Source organism: Bombina bombina, chromosome 2, assembly GCF_027579735.1.
Source record: "Bombina bombina isolate aBomBom1 chromosome 2, aBomBom1.pri, whole genome shotgun sequence".
Classification (NCBI taxonomy): domain Eukaryota; kingdom Metazoa; phylum Chordata; class Amphibia; order Anura; family Bombinatoridae; genus Bombina; species Bombina bombina.
The window spans coordinates 398,991,161-399,015,751 of record NC_069500.1 but is presented as its reverse complement, the minus strand read 5'-3'; the positions used below and the strand labels follow the sequence as shown (position 1 = coordinate 399,015,751).

At 43.2% G+C, this 24,591-nt stretch overlaps 1 protein-coding gene across 1 annotated transcript in view; it reads right to left on the bottom strand.

The window, feature by feature from the left end:
• LOC128648916 (E1A-binding protein p400) overlaps positions 1–24,591 on the bottom strand; it is a 684,550-nt gene that overhangs the window by 473,437 nt on the left and 186,522 nt on the right. The window contains exon 16 of the mRNA XM_053701874.1: positions 16,416–16,552. Coding sequence (XP_053557849.1) covers positions 16,416–16,552 — 137 coding nt within the window. The remainder of the gene's footprint in view (positions 1–16,415; positions 16,553–24,591) is intronic.

Below are 24,591 nucleotides of genomic sequence, written 5' to 3'. Positions count from 1 at the left end.
ACCTACAAACAACAATGGTATTACGGGTTTTTAGAAACCCGGCATTAGCCACAGAAAAGTGAGCGGAGAGCAAAATTTAGCTCCACATCTCACCTCAATACCAGCTCTGCTTACGGTAGCGGTGAGCTGGTAAAACGTGCTTGCGCACAATTTCCTCATAGGAATCAATGGGGCAGATTCTGCTGAAAAAAAAATTAACACTAACCCCCTGAAGATCACCCTACCTTGAGACGTCTTCACCCAACTGGGCAGAAGTGGTCCTCCAGACGGGCAGAGGTCTTCATCGAAGCCGGGCAGAAGAGGTCCTCCAGACGGGCAGAAGTCTTCATCCAGGCGGCATCTTCAATCTTCATCCATCCGGCGCGGAGTGGGTCCATCTTCAAGACATCCGACGCGGAGTATCCTCTTCATCAGACGGCTACTGAAACAATGAAGTTGAATCCTATTGGCTGATTGGAACAGCCAATAGGATTGAGCTTGCATTCTATTGGCTGATTGGAATAGCCAATAGAATGCAAGCTCAATCCTATTGGCTGATTGCATCAGCCAATAGGATTTTTTCTACCTTAATTCCGATTGGCTGATAGAATTCTATTAGCCAATCGGAATTCAAGGGATGAAGACTTCTGCCCGTCTGGAGGACCACTTCTGCCCGGTTGGGTGAAGACGTCTCAAGGTAGGGAGATCTTCAGGGGGTTTTATTAAGGGGGGATTGGGTGGGTTTTATTGTATTTTTTTTCAGGGAAAAACATAATTTATGCTTACCTGATAAATTTATTTCTCTTGTAGTGTATCAGTCCACGGATCATCCATTAGTTGTGGGATATTCTCCTTCCCAACAGGAAGTTGCAAGAGGATCACCCACAGCAGAGCTGCTATGTAGCTCCTCCCCTCACTGCCATATCCAGTCATTCGACCGAAACAAGCCGAGAAAGGAGAAACTATAGGGTGCAGTGGTGACTGTAGTTTAATTAAAATTTAGACCTGCCTTAAAAGGACAGGGCGGGCCGTGGACTGGATACACTACAAGAGAAATAAATTTATCAGGTAAGCATAAATTATGTTTTCTCTTGTTAAGTGTATCCAGTCCACGGATCATCCATTACTTGTGGGATACCAATACCAAAGCTAAAGTACACGGATGATGGGAGGGACAAGGCAGGAACTTAAACGGAAGGAACCACTGCCTGTAGAACCTTTCTCCCAAAAACAGCTTCCGAAGAAGCAAAAGTATCAAATTTGTAAAATTTTGAAAAGGTGTGAAGCGAAGACCAAGTCGCAGCCTTGCAAATCTGTTCAACAGAGGCCTCATTTTTAAAGGCCCAGGTGGAAGCCACAGCTCTAGTAGAATGAGCTGTAATCCTTTCAGGGGGCTGCTGTCCAGCAGTCTCATAGGCTAAGCGTATTATGCTCCGAAGCCAAAAGGAGAGAAAGGTTGCCGAAGCTTTTTGACCTCTCCTCTGTCCAGAGTAAACGACAAACAGGGCAGATGTTTGACGAAAATCTTTAGTAGCCTGTAAGTAAAACTTCAAGGCACGGACTACGTCCAGATTATGCAAAAGACGTTCCTTCTTTGAAGAAGGATTAGGACACAATGATGGAACAACAATCTCTTGATTGATATTCCTGTTAGAAACCACCTTAGGTAAAAACCCAGGTTTGGTACGCAGAACTACCTTGTCTGAATGAAAAATCAGATAAGGAGAATCACATTGTAAGGCAGATAACTCAGAGACTCTTCGAGCCGAGGAAATAGCCATCAAAAACAGAACTTTCCAAGATAAAAGTTTAATATCAATGGAATGAAGGGGTTCAAACGGAACTCCCTGAAGAACTTTAAGAACCAAGTTTAAGCTCCACGGGGGAGCAACAGTTTTAAACACAGGCTTAATCCTAACCAAAGCCTGACAAAATGCCTGGATGTCTGGAACCTCTGCCAGACGCTTGTGCAAAAGAATAGACAGAGCAGAGATCTGTCCCTTTAAAGAACTAGCTGATAAGAAAGGACAATATCCTAGGAATCCTAACCTTACTCCATGAGTAACTCTTGGATTCACACCAATAAAGATATTTACGCCATATCTTATGGTAGATTTTCCTGGTGACAGGCTTTCGTGCCTGTATTAAGGTATCAATGACTGACTCGGAGAAGCCACGCCTTGATAGAATCAAGCGTTCAATCTCCATGCAGTCAGTCTCAGAGAAATTAGATTTGGATGATTGAAAGGACCTTGTATTAGAAGGTCCTGCCTCAGAGGCAGAGTCCATGGTGGAAGAGATGACATGTCCACTAGGTCTGCATACCAGGTCCTGCGTGGCCATGCAGGCGCTATCAGAATCACTGATGCTCTCTCCTGTTTGATTTTGGCAATCAGTCGAGGGAGCAGAGGAAACGGTGGAAACACATAAGCCAGGTTGAAGAACCAAGGAGCTGCTAGAGCATCTATCAGCTTCGCTCCCGGGTCCCTGGACCTGGATCCGTAACAAGGAAACTTGGCGTTCTGGCGAGACGCCATGAGATCCAGTTCTGGTTTGCCCCAACGATGGACCAGTTGAGCAAACACCTCCGGATGGAGTTCCCACTCCCCCGGATGAAAAGTCTGACGACTTAGAAAATCCGCCTCCCAGTTCTCTATGCCTGGGATGTGGATCGCTGACAGGTGGCAAGAGTGAGACTCTGCCCAGCGAATTATCTTTGAGACTTCTAACATCGCTAGGGAACTCCTGGTTCCCCCTTGATGGTTGATGTAAGCCACAGTCGTGATGTTGTCCGACTGAAATCTGATGAACCTCAGGGTTGCTAACTGAGGCCAAGCTAGAAGAGCATTGAATATTGCTCTTAACTCCAGAATATTTATTGGGAGGAGTTTCTCCTCCTGAGTCCACGATCCCTGAGCCTTCAGGGAGTTCCAGACTGCACCGCAACCTAGAAGGCTGGCATCTGTTGTTACAAAGTCCAATCTGGCCTGCGAAAGGACATACCCTTGGACAGATGGACCCGAGATAGCCACCAGAGAAGAGAATCTCTAGTCTCTTGATCCAGATTTAGTAGAGGGGACAAATCTGAGTAATCCCCATTCCACTGACTTAGCATGCATAATTGCAGCGGTCTGCGATGCAGGCGCGCAAATGGCACTATGTCCATTGCCGCTACCATTAAGCCGATTACTTCCATGCACTGAGCCACTGACGGGCGTGGAATGGAATGAAGGACACGGCAAGCATTTAGAAGTTTTGATAACCTGGACTCCGTCAGGTAAATTTTCATCTCTACAGAATCTATAAGAGTCCCTAGGAAGGAGACTCTTGTGAGTGGGGATAGAGAACTCTTTTCCACGTTCACTTTCCACCCATGCGACCTCAGAAATGCCAGAACTATATCTGTATGAGACTTGGCAATTTGAAAGCTTGACGCCTATATCAGGATGTCGTCTAGATAAGGAGCCACCGCTATGCCTTGCGGTCTTAGAACCGCCAGAAGTGAGCCCAGAACCTTTGTAAAAATTCTCGGGGCTGTGGCCAACCCGAAGGGAAGAGCTACAAATTGGTAATGCCTGTCTAGAAAGGCAAACCTTAGGAACCTATGATGATCTTTGTGAATCGGTATGTGAAGGTAGGCATACTTTAAGTCCACTGTGGTCATGTACTGACCCTCTTGGATCATGGGTAGGATGGTCTGAATAGTTTCCATTTTGAATGATGGAACTTTGAGGAATTTGTTTAAGATCTTTAGATCCAAGATTGGTCTGAAGGTTCCCTCTTTCTTGAGAACCACAAACAGATTTGAATAAAACCCCTGTCCTTGTTCCGTCCGCGGAACTGGATGGATCACTCCCATTACTAGGAGGTCTTGCACACAGCTTAGGAATGCCTCTTTCTTTATCTGGTTTGCTGATAACCTTGAAAGATAAAATCTCCCTTGTGGAGGAGAAGCTTTGAAGTCCAGAAGATATCCCTGAGATATGATCTCCAACACCCAGGGATCCTGAACATCTCTTGCCCACGCCTGGGCGAAGAGAGAAAGTCTGCCCCCACTAGATCTGTTTCCGGATAGGGGGCCGTTCCTTCATGCTGTCTTGGGGGCAGCAGCAGGCTTTCTGGCCTGCTTGCCCTTGTTCCAGGACTGGTTAGGTTTCCAGGCCTGTCTGGAATGAGCAACAGTTCCCTCTTGTTTTGAAGCGGAGGAAGTTGATGCTGCTCCTGCCTTAAAATTTCAAAAGGCACGAAAATTAGACTGTTTGGCCTTTGATTTGGCCCTGTCCTGAGGAAGGGTATGACCCTTGCCTCCAGTAATGTCAGCAATAATTTCCTTCAAGCCAGGCCCGAATAAGGTCTGCCCCTTGAAAGGAATATTGAGTAATTTAGACTTTGAAGTCACGTCAGCTGACCAGGATTTAAGCCATAGCGCCCTATGGCGAATCCGGAATTCTTAGCCGTTAGTTTAGTCAAATGAACAATGGCATCAGAAACAAATGAGTTAGCTAGCTTAAGCGTTCTAAGCTTGTCAATAATTTCATTCAAAGGAGCTGTATGGATGGCCTCTTCCAGGGCCTCAAACCAGAATGCAGCAGTGACAGGCGCAATGCATGCAAGGGGCTGTAAAATAAAACCTTGTTGAATAAACATTTTCTTAAGGTAACCCTCCAATTTTTTATCCATTGGATCTGAAAAAGCACAACTGTCCTCAACCGGGATAGTGGTACGCTTTGCTAAAGTAGAAACTGCTCCCTCCACCTTAGGGACCGTCTGCCATAAGTCCCGTGTAGTGGCGTCTATTGGAAACATTTTTCTTATTATAGGAGGTGGGGAAAAGGGCACACCGGGTCTATCCCACTCCTTGCTAATAATTTCTGTAAGCCTTTTAGGTATAGGAAAAACATCAGTACGCACCGGCACCGCATAGTATCTATCCAGCCTACACAATTTCTCTGGAATTGCAACTGTGTTACAGTCATTCAGAGCAGCTAATACCTCCCCAAGCAATACACGGAGGTTCTCAAGCTTAAATTTAAAATTAGAAATCTCTGAATCAGGTTTCCCCGAGTCAGAGATGTCACCCACAGACTGAAGCTCTCCGTCCTCATGTTCTGCATACTGTGACGCAGTATCAGACATGGCTCTTACAGCATTTGCACGCTCTGTATCTCTCCTAACCCCAGAGCTATCGCGCTTGCCTCTTAATTCAGGCAATCTAGATAATACCTCTGACAGGGTATTATTCATGATTGCAGCCATGTCCTGCAAGGTAATCGCTATGGGCGTCCCTGATGTAATTGGCGCCATACTAGCGTGTGTCCCCTGAGCGGGAGGCGAAGGGTCTGACATGTGGGGAGAGTTAGTCTGCATAACTTCCCCCTCGACAGAACCCTCTGGTGATAATTCTTTTATAGATAAAGACTGATCTTTACTGTTTAAGGTGAAATCAATACATTTAGTACACATTCTCCTATGGGGCTCCACCATGGCTTTCAAACATAATGAACAAGTAGGTTCCTCTGTGTCAGACATGTTTAAACAGACTAGCAATGAGAATAGCAAGCTTGGAAAACACTTTAAAACAAGTTTACAAGCAATATAAAAAACGTTACTGCGCCTTTAAAAAACACAAATTTTGAAATAACAGTGAAAAAAGGCAGTTACACTAACGAAATTTTTACAGTGTATGTAATAAGTTAGCAGAGCATTGCACCCACTTGCAAATGGATGATTAACCCCTTAATACCAAAAACGGAATAACAAATGACAAAAACGTTTTTTAAACAGTCACAACAACTGCCACAGCTCTACTGTGGCTTTTTACCTCCCTCAATACGACTTTTGAAGCCTTTTGAGCCCTTCAGAGAAGTCCTGGATCATGCAGGAAGAAGCTGGATGTCTGTGTCTGTAATTTTTCTGCGCAAAAAAGCGCGAAAATAGGCCCCTCCCACTCATATTACAACAGTGGAAAGCCTCAGGGAACTGTTTCTAGGCAAAATTCAAGCCAGCCATGTGGAAAAAACTAGGCCCCCAATAAGTTTTATCACCAAACATATATAAAAAACGATTAAACATGCCAGCAAACGTTTTAAATTACACTTTTATAAGAGTATGTATCTCTATTAATAAGCCTGATACCAGTCGCTATCACTGCATTTAAGGCTTTACTTACATTACTTCGGTATCAGCAGCATTTTCTAGCAAATTCCATCCCTAGAAAAATATTAACTGCACATACCTTATTGCAGGAAAACCTGCACGCCATTCCCCCTCTGAAGTTACCTCACTCCTCAAAATATGTGAGAACAGCAAAGGATCTTAGTTACTTCTGCTAAGATCATAGAAAACGCAGGCAGATTCTTCTTCTAAATACTGCCTGAGATAAACAGTACACTCCGGTACCATTTAAAAATAACAAACTTTTGATTGAAGAAATAAACTAAGTATAAAACACCACAGTCCTCTTACGACCTCCATCTTTGTTGAGAGTTGCAAGAGAATGACTGGGTATGGCAGTGAGGGGAGGAGCTATATAGCAGCTCTGCTGTGGGTGATCCTCTTGCAACTTCCTGTTGGGAAGGAGAATATCCCACAAGTAATGGATGATCCGTGGACTGGATACACTTAACAAGAGAAAGAGCTGATTACTTTGGGGAAATGCCCCACAAAAAAACCTTTTAAGGGCTATTTGTAATTTAGGGTAGGGATTTTTATTATTTTGGGGGGCTTTTTTATTTTTATTAGGGGGATTAGATTAGGTGTAATTAGTTTAAAAAAATTGTAATTATTTTAATATTTTCTGTAATTTAGTGTTTGTTTTTTCCGTACTTTAGATAATTGTATTTAATTGTAGTTACTTTAGGGAATTAATTTAATTATAGTGTAGTGTTAGGTGTAATTGTAACTCAGGTTAGGTTTTATTTTACAGGTACTTTTGTATTTATTTTAACTAGGTAGTTATTAAATAGTTAATAACTATTTAATAAATATTCTACCTAGATAAAATAAATACAGACTTGCCTGTAAAATAAAAATACACCCTAAGCTAGCTACAATGTAACTATTAGTTATATTGTAGCTAGCTTAGGGTTTATTTTATAGGTAATTAGTTTTAAATAGGAATAATTTATTTAATTGTAGTAATTTTATTTAGATTTATTTAAATTATATTTAAGTTAGGAGGGGTTAGGGTTAGAACTTTAATATAGTGGCGGCGACGTTGTGGGCGGCAGATTAGGGGTAAATAATTGTAGTTAGGTTGTGGCGACGTTGTGGGCGGCAGATTAGGGGTTAATAATTGTAGTTAAGTTGTGGCGACGTTGTGGGCGGCATATAAGGGGTTAATAATTGTAGTTAGGTTGTGGCGACGTTGTGGGCGGCAGATTAGGGGTTAATAATTGTAGTTAGGTGTGGCGATGTTAGGGACGGCGGCAGATTAGGGGTTAATAAAATGTAACTAGTGTTTGCGAGGCGGGAGTGCGTCGGTTTAGGGGTTAATATATTTATTATAGTGGCGGCGATGTCCGGTTCAGCAGATTAGGGGTTAAAAAATTTAGCACTTTAGTTAAGAGTTTTATGTTACGGCGTTAGCCCATAAAACTCTTAACTACTGACTTTTAAATGCGGTAGGAGTCTTGACAGGAGAGGCTGTACTGCTCACTTTTTCCAAGACCGGCGTTAGGAAAATCCCATTGAAAATATGGGATACGCAATTGACGTAAGTGGATTTGCGGTATGTTCGAGTCGCGGAAAAAAAGTGAGCGGTACACCTGTACCTGCCAGACTCGTAATACCAGCGGTAGTGAAAAAGCAGCGTTAGGACCTCTTAACGCTGCTTTTTTACCCTAACGCAAAACTCGTAATCTAGGTGATTGTTAGCTCAATGTGGAGGTTAATTTCTTTCTTCAGTAGATCCCATAGAAATTAACAGTCATTACTATTACATGGGAGCTCACACATAAAGCAGCCAAGAATACATTTGAGTGACAGCACCACTTAAAAAGAACAAAAAAGCTTTATTCACAATTATTATGAATAAATATCTCCCAAATTAAGCATTTTGCCACTTCCTGTATGCTCCTCTGTAGTTCAATAACAAAAACATAATTTATGCTTACCTGATAAATTTATTTCTCTTGTAGTGTATCCAGTCCACGGATCATCCATTACTTATGGGATATTCTCCTTCCCAACAGGAAGTTGCAAGAGGATCACCCACAGCAGAGCTGCTATATAGCTCCTCCCCTAACTGCCATATCCAGTCATTCGACCGAAACAAACAGAGAAAGGAGAAACCATAGGGTGCAGTGGTGACTGTAGTTTAATTAAATTTTAGACCTGCCTTAAAATGACTGGATACACTACAAGAGAAATAAATTTATCAGGTAAGCATAAATTATGTTTTCTCTTGTTAAGTTTATCCAGTCCACGGATCATCCATTACTTATGGGATACCAATACCAAAGCTAAAGTACACGGATGATGGGAGGGACAAGGCAGGGATTAAGCGGAAGGAACCACTGCCTGAAGAACCTTTCTCCCAAAAACAGCCTCCGAAGAATTAAAAGTATCAAATTTGTAAAATTTTTAAAAAGTGTGAAGCGAAGACCAAGTCGCGGCCTTGCAAATCTGTTCAACAGAGGCCTCATTTTTAAAGGCCCAGGTGGAAGCCACAGCTCTAGTAGAATGAGCTGTAATTCTTTCAGGGGGCTGCTGTCCAGCAGTCTCATAGGCTAGGCGTATAATACTCCGAAGCCAAAAGGAAAGAGAGGTTGCCGAAGCTTTTTTTGACCTCTCCTCTGTCCAGAATAAACAGGGAAGATGTTTGATGAAAATCTTTAGTAGCTTGTAAGTAAAACTTCAAGGCACGGACTACGTCCAGATTATGTAAAAGACGTTCCTTCTTTGAAGAAGGATTAGGACACAATGATGGAACAACAATCTCTTGATTGATATTCTTGTTAGAAACCACCTTAGGTAAAAACCCAGGTTTGGTACGCAGAACTACCTTATCTGCATGAAAAATCAGATAAGGAGAATCACATTGTAAGGCAAATAGCTCAGAGACTCTCCGAGCCGAGGAAATAGCCATCAATAACAGAACTTTCCAAGATAAAAGCTTAATATCAATGGAATGAAGGGGTTCAAACGGAACTCCTTGAAGAACTTTAAGAACCAAGTTTAAGCTCCATGGGGGAGCAACAGGTTTAAACACAGGCTTAATTCTAACCAAAGCCTGACAAAATGCCTGGACGTCTGGAACTTCTGCCAGACGCTTGTGCAAAAGAATAGACAGAGCAGAAATCTGTCCCTTTAAGGAACTAGCTGATAATCCTTTGTCCAAACCCTCTTGGAGAAAGGACAATATCCTAGGAATCCTAACCTTACTCCATGAGTAATTCTTGGATTCACACTGTGACAAAACCAATCTCGCCACTGTACATTGGAGGGCCTGTTATGGAACATTCTTTGGGCTGGAGGTACATGGGCTTAAGGATACCCAGAGACTGCATGGAAATATGGAATTTTATATGCTGGACACCCCATGTACTTTCATACCTCTGTCTTATGTCTATGTCACCCTGTATCCATAAATACAGGATGGGTACAGGGTGTGAGTGCCCCTTGTGGGAGCAATTGTGACTCTATAAGCAAAGTGGGCAAAAAAAAGACTTTATAGCTAATAAGAACTGTTCCTATATTCTGTAATAAGATGTATTCTATGTATGTTTAAGATCTGATTGTGTCTCAGGAGTCTGTCTGGGTAAACTGATTGTGTCATTGTGTGATTATGTTAACTAGACTGCCCAACATCAGATTGTCTGAGTAAACGTTCTTCCCTAGTTAATTAACTTAATATGTTAATCTGTTTTACCTGTGAATAGACAATTGTTTGATGCATTGTTCATATGTTTGCTTTACTGTTAAACCAATGCCCTTTGTAACCTGAAGCCAGGGTGTATAAATCTGTGTGCTGCCTTCAAATAAAGCATATATTCTGTTTAAACCTGAAAACTGGCTGGTTTGTGAATTGCTGATTCCCTATGCAGGACGTTGTTCCCTGGTATTAACCCTTGGTACACTGTTGGTACCGTAACATTGGTGGCAGCGACGGAATGAACCTTATCGCCCAGAAGAGCAACTACACAAGCCAGTAACCTCAGGAAGAGGGGGATTATTACAATACTGACTAAGATGGAAAAGAGAAAAGTAAATTTTGCAGCTTTTAAAAACTTCCTGGAAACAGAAGGAGAGATTGATGGGTACCTTGCGGATTTTGAGAGGCAATGTGCACTACACAAGGTACCCGCAGAGGACTGGGTCACGATATTATCTGGAAAATTATCCGGCCGGGCCAGAGAGGCTTTTCGGGCCATTCCAGATGAGGAAGTCAGGGATTATAATACTGTAAAAGAGGCTCTGCTCTCCAGGTATGCGGTTACACCGGAGGCATACCGGAGACGGTTCAGAGACACTGTTAAATTAGCTGGAGATTCCTACCTTGAGTGGGCATGTAAGGTGCACCGCACAGCAGCTCACTGGATAGCGGGGTGCCAAGCCATATCTGGGGAAGAGGTGCTGCAGCTATTCCTGTTGGAACATTGCTTCGACAAATTACCCGCAGGAGTTCGAGAGTGGGTTCGGGACCGTAAACCCTCCACCCTGCAGGAAGCGGCTCGCTTGGCAGATGAGTATACGGATGCCCGCAAACTGGACATTGCTACCACTAAGCCCCCTGCTAGAGTGGAGTACAGACCCCCAGTCACCCCAGCAGCTGCCAGTTACCAAACCCCGGCGCACCGCTATACCACACGGCCTCCGGCCACGAACTACCCTCAGAGAGCCCTGTTCAATTCGCGGGGCTACTCACAACCTATTCGGTGCTTTAGATGTAAGCAACTAGGGCACAAAAGACCAGAGTGTCCCCTAAACGCAGCGAACCAAGCGCAGTCCTGGAGAAGACCCGCCGGCGGAATCCCACGTAATCCTCAGCCTGCGGCCCGCTACGTAGAGGCGCAAGAATGCTGGAGCATCCTACATGAGGCAGACCTTGTGCAAGCTGCCCACCGGAATAACCGGCAACTGGTTAAAGTGAATGGGAAGAAGGTCAGTGGTCTACGGGATACTGGTGCTACCATGACCTTGCTTCAAAAGAACTTGGTGTCTGAGAAACAGTACACTGGAGACACTGTGGCTGTGAGGGTAGCAGGGGGCGATGTGTTCAGCCTACCTGTTGCCAGGGTACATTTGGATTGGGGAGTGGGCGCTAGACCTGTGAATGTGGGGGTCAAGAAGGACTTACCTGCTGATGTTCTTCTTGGAAATGACTTGGCCCCCCTTGTTTCTGCCTACGCTCCTATGGGTCCCGCTGATGTTAACTCTGTGACTACCCGTGCCCAGATCCGTGCAGCAGAGACTGACCCACCTGCTGCTAAGCCCCAGGACGCTGAGCTCAGTAAATCTCTATCCGCTATTGATATGTGGAGGTCCCGTTACAATGCGCTGATGAAGGAGAAGAGGAGCGCAGAGGAAAAAGCACGTTTAGAACAGGAATCTCTGCTAGACAAGCTGCACCGACAAACTGCAGAAAACACCAGCTTGAGAGTGGAACATGAAACATTAAAGACAAACTTAGTGACACTGGAGGAGAAGCTGACGCTGGCTCATAGTGAGGTGCAGCAACTCAAGGGCACCCTATGTCAGTATGAAGGGATTGTGGATACCTATAAAGAGCAGGTACAGAAAACTCGTAAAGAAGCTGATGGGATTTTGAAGGACTGTTTGGCCCTGGTCTGGGCACTGAGGAATTTGAACCCTTGTTTGTATGGACAGGAATTCTCTCTCATAACGGGAATATAGATGGATTGTCCCAGCAAACTGACATGCCTACCAGGCGCTCTGGTGGTATATGCCACAGTATATACCCTGGACAGCCGAGCATGACAAACCAGAGGGAGAGGAGTTTGATGGTCCTGTCCCCCAGCAACACGGCTGTTTAGCCAAAGGGGAGACGATTGGTCTCCCCCTCCAGCAGCACAGCTATGTATCCGAAGGGGAGACAGTCGGTCTTCCCCTCCAGCAACCAGGCTCCCATCAGGCTACTTCCATGGTAGTGCTGGCACCCGGGCAGAGTACAGCTGGTCTCTGCCCACCTCGCAACCCACCAATTCAGCGTACCAGTCCCCCACACAGCTGTGGTGAGGCACCTGGACATGGACAAGTTTTCCCCGTACTCAGGTGTAGTAACCATTTATTGTGGGTGGGCTGTACTACTAATTGTGTTTTATGGGTGGGTTGCTGGACTAACCAGGGCACTGACCGGCAGGAGGTCAGATACCCTGTTAGTCTGTTTGGAAAAGGGGAGAGATGTGACAAAACCAATCTCGCCACTGTACATTGGAGGGCCTGTTATGGAACATTCTTTGGGCTGGAGGTACATGGGCTTAAGGATACCCAGAGACTGCATGGAAATATGGAATTTTATATGCTGGACACCCCATGTACTTTCATACCTCTGTCTTATGTCTATGTCACCCTGTATCCATAAATACAGGATGGGTACAGGGTGTGAGTGCCCCTTGTGGGAGCAATTGTGACTCTATAAGCAAAGTGGGCAAAAAAAAGACTTTATAGCTAATAAGAACTGTTCCTATATTCTGTAATAAGATGTATTCTATGTATGTTTAAGATCTGATTGTGTCTCAGGAGTCTGTCTGGGTAAACTGATTGTGTCATTGTGTGATTATGTTAACTAGACTGCCCAACATCAGATTGTCTGAGTAAACGTTCTTCCCTAGTTAATTAACTTAATATGTTAATCTGTTTTACCTGTGAATAGACAATTGTTTGATGCATTGTTCATATGTTTGCTTTACTGTTAAACCAATGCCCTTTGTAACCTGAAGCCAGGGTGTATAAATCTGTGTGCTGCCTTCAAATAAAGCATATATTCTGTTTAAACCTGAAAACTGGCTGGTTTGTGAATTGCTGATTCCCTATGCAGGACGTTGTTCCCTGGTATTAACCCTTGGTACACTGTTGGTACCGTAACACACACCAGTAAAGATATGTACGCCATATATTGTGATAGATTTTCCCGGTAACAGGCTTTCGTGCCTGTATTAAGGTATCAATGACTGACTCGGAGAAGCCATGCTTTGATAGAATCAAGCGTTCAATCTCCATGCAGTCAGTCTCAGAGAAATTAGATTTGGATGATTGAAAGGACCTTGTATTAGAAGGTCCTGTCTTAGAGGCAGAGTCCATGGTGGAAAGGATGACATGTCCACTAGGTCTGCATACCAGGTCCTGCGTGGCCACGCAGGCGCTATTAGAATCACTGATGCTCTCTCCTGTTTGATTTTGGCAATCAGTCGAGGGAGCAGAGGAAACGGTGGAAACACATAAGCCAGGTTGAAGAACCAAGGCGCTGCTAGAGCATCTTTCAGCGTCGCTTCTGGGTCCCTGGACCTGGATCCGTAACAAGGAAGCTTGGCGTTCTGGCGAGACGCCATGAGATCCAACTCTGGTTTGCCCCAACAATGAATCAACTGAGCAAACACCTCCGGATGGAGTTCCCAATCCCCCGGGTGAAAAGTCTGACGACTTAGAAAATCCGCCTCTCAGTTCTCCACGCCTGGGATATGGATTGCTGACAGGTGGCAAGAGTGAGTCTCTGCCCAGCGAATTATTTTTGAGACTTCTAACATCGCTAGGGAACTCCTGGTTCCCCCTTGATGGTTGATGTAAGCCACAGTCGTGATATTGTCCGACTGAAATCTGATGAACCTCAGTGTTGCTAACTGAGGCCAAGCCAGAAGAGCAGTGAATATTGCTCTTAACTCCAGAATATTTATCGGAAGGAGTTTCTCCTCCTGAGTCCACGATCCCTGTGCCTTCAGGGAGTTCCAGACTGCACCCCAACCTAGAAGGCTGGCATCTGTTGTTACAATTGTCCAATCTGGCCTGCGAAAGGTCATACCCTCGGACAGGTGGACCCGAGACAACCACCAGAGAAGAGAATCTCTGGTCTCTTGATCCAGATTTAGCAGAGGGGACAAATCTGTGTAATCCCCATTCCACTGACTTAGCATGCATAATTGCAGCGGTCTGAGATGTAGGCGCGCAAATGGCACTATGTCCATTGCCGCTACCATTAAGCCGATCACCTCCATACACTGAGCCACCGAAGGGCGCGGAATGGAATGAAGAATACGGCAAGCATTTAGAAACTTTGATAACCTGGACTCCGTCAGGTAAATTTTCATCTCTACAGAATCTATAAGAGTCCCTAAGAAGGAGACTCTTGTGAGTGGGGATAGAGAACTATTTTCCTCGTTCACTTTCCACCCGTGCGATCTCAGAAATGCCAGAACTATCTCTGTATGAGACTTGGCAATTTGAAAGCTTGACGCCTGCATCAGGATGTCGTCTAGATACGGAGCCACCGCTATGCCTCGCGGTCTTAGAACCGCCAGAAGTGAGCACAGAACCTTCGTAAAGATTCTCGGGGCTGTAGTCAACCTGAAGGGAAGAGCTACAAATTGGTAATGCCTGTCTAGAAAGGAAAACCTTAGGAACCGATGATGATCTTTGTGAATCGGTATGTGAAGGTAGGCATCCTTTAAGTCCACTGTGGTCATGTACTGACCCTCTTGGATCATGGGTAGGATGGTCCGAATAGTTTCCATTTTGAAAGATGGAACTCTGAGGAATTTGTTTAAGATCTTTAGATCCAAAATTGGTCTGAAGGTTCCCTCTTTTTTGGGAACCACAAACAGATTTGAATAAAACCCCTATCCTTGTTCCGTCCGCGGAACTGGATGGATCACTCCCATTACTAGGAGGTCTTGCACACAGCGTAGGAATGCCTCTTTCTTTATCTGATTTGCAGATAACCTTGAGAGATGAAATCTCCCTTGTGGAGGGGAAGCTTTGAAGTCCAGAAGATATCCCTGAGATATGATCTCCAACGACCAGGGCTCCTGAACATCTCTTGCCAACGCCTGGGCGAAGAGAAAAAGTCTGCCCCCTACTAGATCCGTCGCCGGCTTTCTGGCCTGCTTGCCTTTGTTCCAGGACTGGTTAGGTTTCCAGGCCTGCTTAGATTGAGCAAAAGTTCCCTCTTGTCTTGAAGCGGAGGAAGTTGATGCTGCACCTGCCTTGGAATTTCGAAAGGCACGAAAATTAGACTGTTTGGCCTTTGATTTGGCCCTGTCCTGAGGAAGGGTATGACCCTTACCTCCAGTAATGTCAGCAATAATTTCTTTCAAACCAGGCCCGAATAAGGTCTTCGGCATAACTTCCCCCTCGACAGACCCCTCTGGTGACAATTCTTTTATAGATAAAGACTGATCTTTACTGTTTAAGGTGAAATCAATACATTTAGTACACATTCTCCTATGGGGCTCCACCATGGCTTTTAAACATAATGAACAAGTATCCTCTGTTTCAGACATGTTTGTACAGACTAGCAATGAGACTAGCAAGCTTGGAAAACACTTTAAAGCAAGTTAACAAGCAATATAAAAAACGTTACTGTGCCTTTAAGAGAAACAAATTTTGACAAAATTTGAAATAAACAGTGAAAAAAGGCAGTTACACTAACAAAATTTTTTGGAAAAAAACTAGGCCCCAATAAGTTTTGTCACCAAACATATATAAAAACGATTAACATACCAGCAAACGTTTTATATTACATTTTTATAAGAGCCTATTAATAAGCCTGATACCAGTAGCTATCACTGCATTTAAGGCTTTACTTACATTAATCCGGTATAAGCAGCATTTTCTAGCAAATTCCATCCCTAGAAAAATATTAACTGCACATACCTTATTGCAGGAAAACCTGCACGCCATTCCCACTCTGAAGTTACCTCACTCCTCAGAATATGTGAGAACAGCCATGGATCTTAGTTACTTCTGCTAAGATCATAGAAAATGCAGGCAGATTCTTCTTCTAAATACTGCCTGAGATAAACAGCACACTCCGGTACCATTTAAAAATAACAAACTTTTGTATAAAACACCACTCTCCTCTTACGACCTCCATCTTTGTTGAGGGTTGCAAGAGAATGACTGGATATGGCAGTTAGGGGAGGAGCTATATAGCAGCTCTGCTGTGGGTGATCCTCTTGCAACTTCCTGTTGGGAAGGAGAATATCCCATAAGTAATGGATGATCCGTGGACTGGATACACTTAACAAGAGAAATAAATATACAAGTAACATCCTTAACAAAGCCTGTTAAATGGTACTATATGATAAAAGTCTTTAAACATATTAAAATGTATTTAATAATATACAAAATCAGGTATATTTTAGAGAACAATTGGCTGAACTGAAAATAAGTATCTACAGTGAAAAGGGCCATGAGTTATATGGTGACAAAAACATTTTTAGATTGGTACATTTTGATTGTTAAAATAAACAATACTCTACCTGTCTCTTTTTCCGCAGTTCCTTTTGCTTGCCAAAATATAGGAGAAGTTTTAACCCAGGGCACCAACGCTTAAATTCAAGCTCCCACTTCAGAATCTTACAGCTACGTACCACAATAAGATGAGGGCCCCAGTTACCTGAAAAATAGTTATTCATATAGATTTAATATTATGACTGTCCAAGTTAATGTCCACAGAGCTTTTTAATAAGCTTTCACTTCTTCACACTGCACTGCTTTTTTTAATCATTAAGATAACATAATTTATGTAAGAACTTACCTGATAAATTCATTTCTTTCATATTGACAAGAGTCCATGAGCTAATGACGTATGGGATATACAATCCTACCAGGAGGGGCAAAGTTTGCTAAACCTCAAAATGCCTATAAATACACCCCTCACCACACCCACAATTCAGTTTTAAAAACTTTGCCTCCTACGGAGGTGGTGAAGTTTGTGCTAAGATTTCTACGTTGATATGCTCTTCTCACCATTACGAAGCCCGATTCCTCTCACACACAGTACAGTGAATGTCAGGGGGATGTGAGGGGAGTATCACCTATTGAATGCAATGGTTTTCCTCGTGGGAGATCTATTTCATAGGTTCTCTGTTATCGGTCGTACTGAATCATCTCCTACCTCCCTTATTCAGATCGACAATATACTCATACTGATAACTGTTTCAGTACTGGTTTGGCTATCTGTTATAAGTGAATGGGTGTCTTTCGGTAAGTATGTTTTCATTACTTAAGACACTCTCAGCTATGGTTTGGAACTTTATGCATTAATATAAAGTTCTAAATATATGTATTGTACTTATGTTTGCCTTGAGTTAGGTTTATGTATATTTCCTTTTACAGACTATCAGTTTCAATTTGGGAAAAAACATATTTAAGAAAATATTTTTCTTACCTGGGGTATAGTCTTTTTTCAATTGACTGCTTTTTCATTAAATTTCGCAGGCAAAATTAGGCTCGCAAGGGCGCAAAATGCCAACGTTTATTGCGTCATTCTTGGCGAGATAATTTTTTGGGTGCGAAGGTACGTCCGATGACGCAATTTTGTCATTTCCGGCATCTTAGTTGACGCAGAGTTCCTTGCACAACGTTGCGTCTACAATGACGCGAGTGTGTCATTTCCGGATGTTGTTACCGCCAAAAAAATTACAGTTTGCGTTGTGCATCATACTTGCCGCCAAATAATTTCATTATTTAAAACCCCATTCCTATATGCCTCTTGCCTTTTTCTATGTAATTATAGGCATTTTGAGGTTTGGCAAACTTTGCCCCTCCTGGTAGGATTGTATATCCCATACGTCACTAGCTCATGGACTCTTGCCAATAACATGAAATAAATGATTGTGCTCTTTCTTTGGACCTTCAAATGCCCTGTATAGTTGCGTGATGTGAGAGAAGTATAAGCATTTCACCAAGATCGCAAACATTCCCATATATGCCTTTATTTCTCTCTGACCTCATCCATGCAACTGAACACTTCACTCCTCTTCTTTGAGAATATTCCCGTATCCAAAATAAATGCATCTGGATGCATGTGTATATATGATAGATGGAGCTAAGCCAGCAGAAGTGACATTATATATTGCCATAGCTTTGCTCATTAAAAACCTGCCTACGCTAAAGTAGATATATCTATTTTGATCAAAGGAATTTCTATACTTTAATACTCTGTAAAATGTCCTTTTTTAGAACGAAAAACAAAATGTATGTTTACCTAATAAATTAATTTCTTTCATGGTGATGTGAGTCCACGCAACATCACATGTAGGATTACACTCCAGTCCACTAGAAGCAATAACCCCTGACACACCATAGCTTTAATACTTCCAACTCTCTCATAATCCCTCATACATATGCTAAATAGACAGAGAAAACAGATGAGCAGGAAAAACAAAACAGGGCAAATGAAGTGCAAAATAAATACTGCAGCAAACTGTGGACTCTCACCATCATGAAATAAATTAATTTATCAGCTCAGCATACATTTTGTTTTCTTTCATAAGATGGTAAAAATCCACAAAACATCCCATGAGGGGTGCTATACCCATGCAGTGAAGTCCACAAGACCATCATGAAATAGGGTGGGACAACAATTAAGGCAGGTGAGTTACTGATCAGGAAATGCAGCCCTCAGAGCTGTCCAGCCAGCAGCAGCCTCTGAAGAGACATAGACGTCAAAGTGATAGAATTTTGTAAAAGTATGTAAAGAAGACCATATAGCTGCCTTACAAAGGAAGTCTCATTACGAAAGGCCCAAAAGGTGGTAACTGTTGTGACCTTGTCCAACTGGAATCGATTAAAGGATTCCTGTCTGAGATTTGCAAAAAGTTCATTAGAAACCAAATTATGGGCTAGATTATGAGTGGAGCTCTAATTGCCGCTCTCGCTCACACGCTAACTCCGCTCGACTTATGCTCTTTGTGCCCATCGGGTATTGCACGTATTATAGGTTGAAAGTAAATATTTTTAGATTGCACACTAACCCAACACATGTAAAGAGCAGAAGGAAGAATATTGCTTCCGCATTAACGTACTCTCCCATAGACTTCAATAGAGAGAGAAAAGTGGAAAAGCCTAACACCCATACTTAACCCAAATCGCTATAAACATCCTATTCTAATACGCCCTAAACTGCCACATAGCCCACCACAAAGTCTCCCCTACACTATTAATTACCCCTAACCTGCCACATAGCCCACCGCAAAGACTCCACTACTCTATCAACCCCTAACCCGTCACATAGCCCACTGCAAAGTCCCCTCTACTCTAAGAACCTAACCTTACCTGAAAAATAAAATAACCTAACATTACAGATTTATTTATTTTTACCAAAAATAAAAACATAAATTATGCTTACCTGATAATTTCCTTTTCTTCCATTGGAAAGAGTCCACAGCTGCATTCATAACTTTCGGTTTCTTTAGAGGGCACTCCATCTATGGGGAAGCACATAACCTCAACGAGACCCACTGCACCCCCAAGAGAGAGAGAGGTTACGCCCAGAACCCAAAGGTGAATGGTAACCCAGGACCCTCAGCTTGTAAACCTAGGGGGCTAGCTACAATGCCAACCAAGATCCTGAAGATGACAACGCATCTCAGAAGCCACTCCCAACAGGGCCAGCCCAAGCATCGGTAGGGCTTGAAAGCAGAACAGAAGAACCCCAACACTAGCTCAAAAACGAGCGGAAGAATGGCCACAGCCATCCCAACGGAGCACGGGTGCCAACCCGACTCCCTAGAAACAGACGACAAGGCCGTAGACCCAAAGGAATCTAACAAAAGGCCCACCATATTCTCGACACAGAGCCAGCAAGACTCCAGTTGGAACGTAACAACCCAGAGAAAAACACCCCTCTCTGAAAGGTTAAATCTCAGTTCCAATCTCCTGAATCCAAGAGAATCCCTAGAAAAGGACCACACCTCCATAAGAAGGAGAATAAGCCCCCCACCCTAAGAAAAGGGATGGGGCCAAAATGGCAGAACTTGGAAGGAATCCCCCTAAGGAAATTAGCTTGCTAACACACATCCAATGTGCAATAGCTGCAGCAGAGAGACTGCAAACCCATTCGCCTGCAGAGCAGTGAATCCATAAGGTTACCACAGCAAGCTGACCAAAGGAAACCGACCATTAAGGCGTAAGTCCAGCCCAATGAGAATCAGCACTCAGACAACCTGGCCAACCGTGACCAGGTCAATTAGTCCAAGTAAAAGGACATAACCCAAGTTCCAAGGAACTGGGCAACCCCGAACCAGCCCTAGAGCCAAAAAGTCACGCAACAACGCCACAAAGGAAAACACTGAGCGTAGCCTCAGCAACCGGAAGCACCAGGGAGAAAACAGATCCGAGCCCACAATTGTTTAAACAAACAATATCCAAGAACTTAACACCCCATCTGATATAAAAAAACAGACCACAGGGAGATATCAATGCAATATCCAGATCAACCCAGATAACAAGATAACTTGCAAGTCCCGACCCAAGGAAGCGACCATCCCTTGCCAAAGTCCAATGTTCCAAAGGAGCTAAGGCGTTAGAAGTTGTACAACGACACTAGAGCCCATAGACTCTCAAACAGCCGCAGGACAACAAACACTAGAGCAAAGGCTGGTTTCCACATCACCTCCATACAATCAGAGGATCATAGAGAGAAAAGGACGCACAGCATCCCCAGCTTCGAGCAGAGCCCAAGAAGACCACGCCCAGTGCCCCTAACAGGGAACAACCATATCCCGGAGGGGAACCCAGGTCTCTAAAAGGAGACCTAACTCACATGGAGACAAAAGAGGAAGACCAAAAGGTCTCATAAAAAAACAGCTAGACAGTACACAGTCAATGTGCAATAGCTGCAGCTGGTCACATTCTAAAACCCATCTGCTGCAAGGCAGCTGAACTACCCAATAAACTACTAGCTGCTGAGAACTAAGTCCAGAAGGACAATTCCGAGAGCCTCAAAAGAAAAAAGGCCAAAGCACCCAACTCGGCGACAAGAGGGCGCAAGCCCGCCAATCCTCCACTACATGGGAAGGAGCTCTAGGGTCTGTAGGGTCTGACAACCCCAGACACAAGAGAGATAGACGCAGCGGAACTCCACTGACCCAGTTATCCAAATTGAAGGCTATAAGGACTGAGACAATCCTTCCTGCCTCACAGACCCACCGGTCCTCTGGAATGCTTAGTTGAACGCAGAGGATAACGTGAGCACTACCTCTACCAGCCAAGTAGAGCGCGCCACGGACCGAACAGCTACCAGACAGAACTGAACCCAAACAGGACAAGCCTACAATCCGGGTCCTAACCGTCAAGCTGCATAAATCCTCCCTCAGAGGGGAAGAAGGAAAACAGACAGGACATCCTATCGGATGAAAATAAAATACAGGCAAACCGTAGGTTAACGCCCAAAAAGAAACAGGCCTACAGCAGGATCAGCCAAACGGAGCCCTGATCTTCCAAAAAACTGGAAAAGATCTCAATACATGGACAATCAGGAGATTACATCATCCCCACATGTCTAATGAGGTGCGCCATTCGAAGAGCAGACTGAGTATTGCCATATCCGATAAGGATAGGGTCGTTCAATAACTGAAAAAACATGTCTGAGTAACATGCGAAGGCGCACAATTCTGTAACGAAAGACTCAACACTCAGGGACAGTCGCACCAGCATGGAACTGTACAGTCCAAGGTGGAATGCCCTGGACAAAAGGAACAGCGAACGGAAGGCACGACCCTGTCCTCAAACTCTATTCAATTTAGGAAATAAAGGTTCATCAGGCAATATGATTTCTGGAACCCCTGAATTCGCCAAAAACTTCCTTTAGAAGAAGCGCAAATTCCTAAAACTAAAGTCTTGTTCCACCGCAGCTGGAGGTTGAGAGGCAGCAGACTCTGACTCAGAAAGTTTATACTCTGAAGTCTCAGAAAGAACTTCATCCTCGGATAACCCTCTCAGTTAAATCCAAATATTATTTGATGTACTCTGGGAAGGAGTGCAATATGTAACCTTTCGCTTGCGCTTAACAGGGCGAGGTAAAGCATTAAGGCCGCAGACACCGCTGTCTTAACTGCGCAGTAACGTCTGGAGAAAAAAGGCCCCCTCCAGATGGAGGATCAGCAATGCTACGGGAAAACTGCATGTGTATAGAGATAACAATGTAGGGAACGCACCTCACTGAACGACAACTCCTCAGAGGTGGACGGCTCCGTGATATCAAACATGTTTGATATTATCACATTATCAAGGCATATGGAACATAATTGAGAGGGGGAACTAGGGCCTCCTCCCCATATAAATAGGAATTGCTCTTTAGGAAAAGAGGGAGTGCCCTCTAAAGAAACCGAAAGTAATGAATGCAGCTGTGGACTCTTTCCAGTTAGGAAGAAAAAGTTATTCCTATTCTAAACTGAAAAAAATAAAGAACCTATACTAACATTATACTACAGCCTTTGTAGGGCATTGCCCTAAAGTGACAGCTCTTTTTCATAAAAAAAAAAAATCCCAAACACCAATCTACAAGTAATCCCCACCCCCCAAAATAAAAGGCTATCTAAAAAGAACTACTGAAAAGGGCATTTGGCTAGGCATTGTCCTTAGAAGGGCATTAGGAATTTTTTCTGCCCAAAATTAAAAAAACATAATCTAAATTAAAAAATATACGCCCAAAAACACTACATCCCAAGGATGGTGCTCACCAAGTTAAATCTTATCTTTATCCATCTTATCTTCCTTCCCCGACGTCCTCTTCATGCGGTCTCCAGCTGCACACAAAATTTTGAATGAAAGCTTTTTCTATTAGCTGGTTTAAATTTGAAATTGAAAATCAGCTAATAGGAATGCAAGGGTACCCTTATATGAAGGGGGTACCTTGCATTCAAAATTAAGTGTGCGGCTGGTGACTTCATGAAGAGGATGTCAGAGACAAAAAAGAAGATGGATGGAGATAAGAAGACCTCCGCCAGGATGAAGATAAGAAGAGTGCCACCGGTATGAAGATGGACCACCGCTGCCCGGATTCAACTGTGGTGAGTTCCATCTTTGGGGTGTAGTGTTTCTTTGGGTGGGTTTTCAGGGAACATAACAGGTTTGTTTGGGTTTTTATAGATTAGGGTTTTTTATTTTGGGCCGAAAAAGAGCTTAATGCCTTTCTAATTAGAGTAGTTATTTTTTAAATAGCATTTTTTATTACTTGTAGATTGGTGTTTAGGATAATGCCCTAAAAAAAGGCCCTTTTCAGGGATATTGCTGTAGTTAAGTGTTAGTATAGCTTTTTTTTATTTTTGGTGTGTTTTTTTAAGTAGGGTTTTAGATTAGACATAACTGTTTTATATTTTTGGTATAAAAGTTTTTTTCTGTAATGTAAGGTTATTTTATTTTTCACGTAAGGTTAAATTTTGTTTTGTTTTCTAAGGTAAGGTAAGTTTTTTTTTGTTCTTTAATGTACTGTTACTTTGTTTGTTTGTTCTTTAAGGTAAGTTTAGGGGTTTTTTTTTCCACCTTTTAATCTTGAGGGACTTAATACAGGAGGAATCTTTGTGGAGGATGTTTTGATTGAAAGCCGAACAATTACCCCAATAAATAACAGATATCTCAGGCCTCCTAAAAAAGACTCAATCGGGACTCCTAAAAAAAAAAAAAAGACTCAATCTGCCCCCTACAAGATCTTTGTATGGAAAGGGAGCTACAACTTACAGACTCTGATGTGGGAGTTAGCTTGTTGGATTTGGATCGGGTAGGGCTGAGTTTCTAAGGGATTTTATGGAAACCTGCCCTCCGGATAGAAGGTGTTTTGATTTTTAGATTAAGAAAGGAGTAAAAGCACCTTGCAGACCTAATCTTGACTTAAGTCTATTTTTTTATTTATTTTATGGCAGGAGATAACAGCCTGCTCTTAGATACAATGTCAGCAGACCACGTGAGCCATAAAGCTTGTCTAGCCAAAAACAGCCAAAGCAGCATTTTTCACATCTATGTGTATAATTTCTACAGATGCATCACACAGAAAGCTGTTTGCTGTCCTGATTGATTTTAAGCTATCCTGGATCTCTTCCAGAGTATCTCTTCAGCAACAAGGTCTGAAAGGTTGTCACAAAAGAAAGCGATAGCCGCAGCTACAAAAGCTACACATACTTGGTCTAAACATTAAACCCATTAACTAAAAGGCTTGTCTGTGAATGCTTTATGTCCATGGCATCTTTAAAGGAGGTACTGTTCTCCAAAGGAATTGTAGTCAGTCAAGCAAACGTGTATATTGTTCCATCCAGCAGGTAAAACTTCCTGTAGCAGCGAGTGGATATGCTCAAACCTGAAATTAAAGTACACATCCTCCACTTCTTCAGCACTAGGCTCCCGAGTTTCTGAAAAGTCATCCTCAGGAGAGATGTCAGATTCACTTGTGCCCCTATTCTCTGTGGGATATTTAGACAGGTCACTCCTGAGGAATGTCCCTGATGAGATAAAGGCATGCCCTTTATATGTGTCTGAGTTCAACTGCTGGACTCATGACAGTCTTCAACTCAATAAGAGAAGAATTAATATATTTTTTAAATTTAGGGGATAGTTCTGTAGAAGCCCCTTGGGAATAGCCTTGATGGGCTGCAATCCCTTGAACGCTTTGCTTTAAGGGCAGCACAGCATTAAACTCTCCAGGCTTTGACATAGACT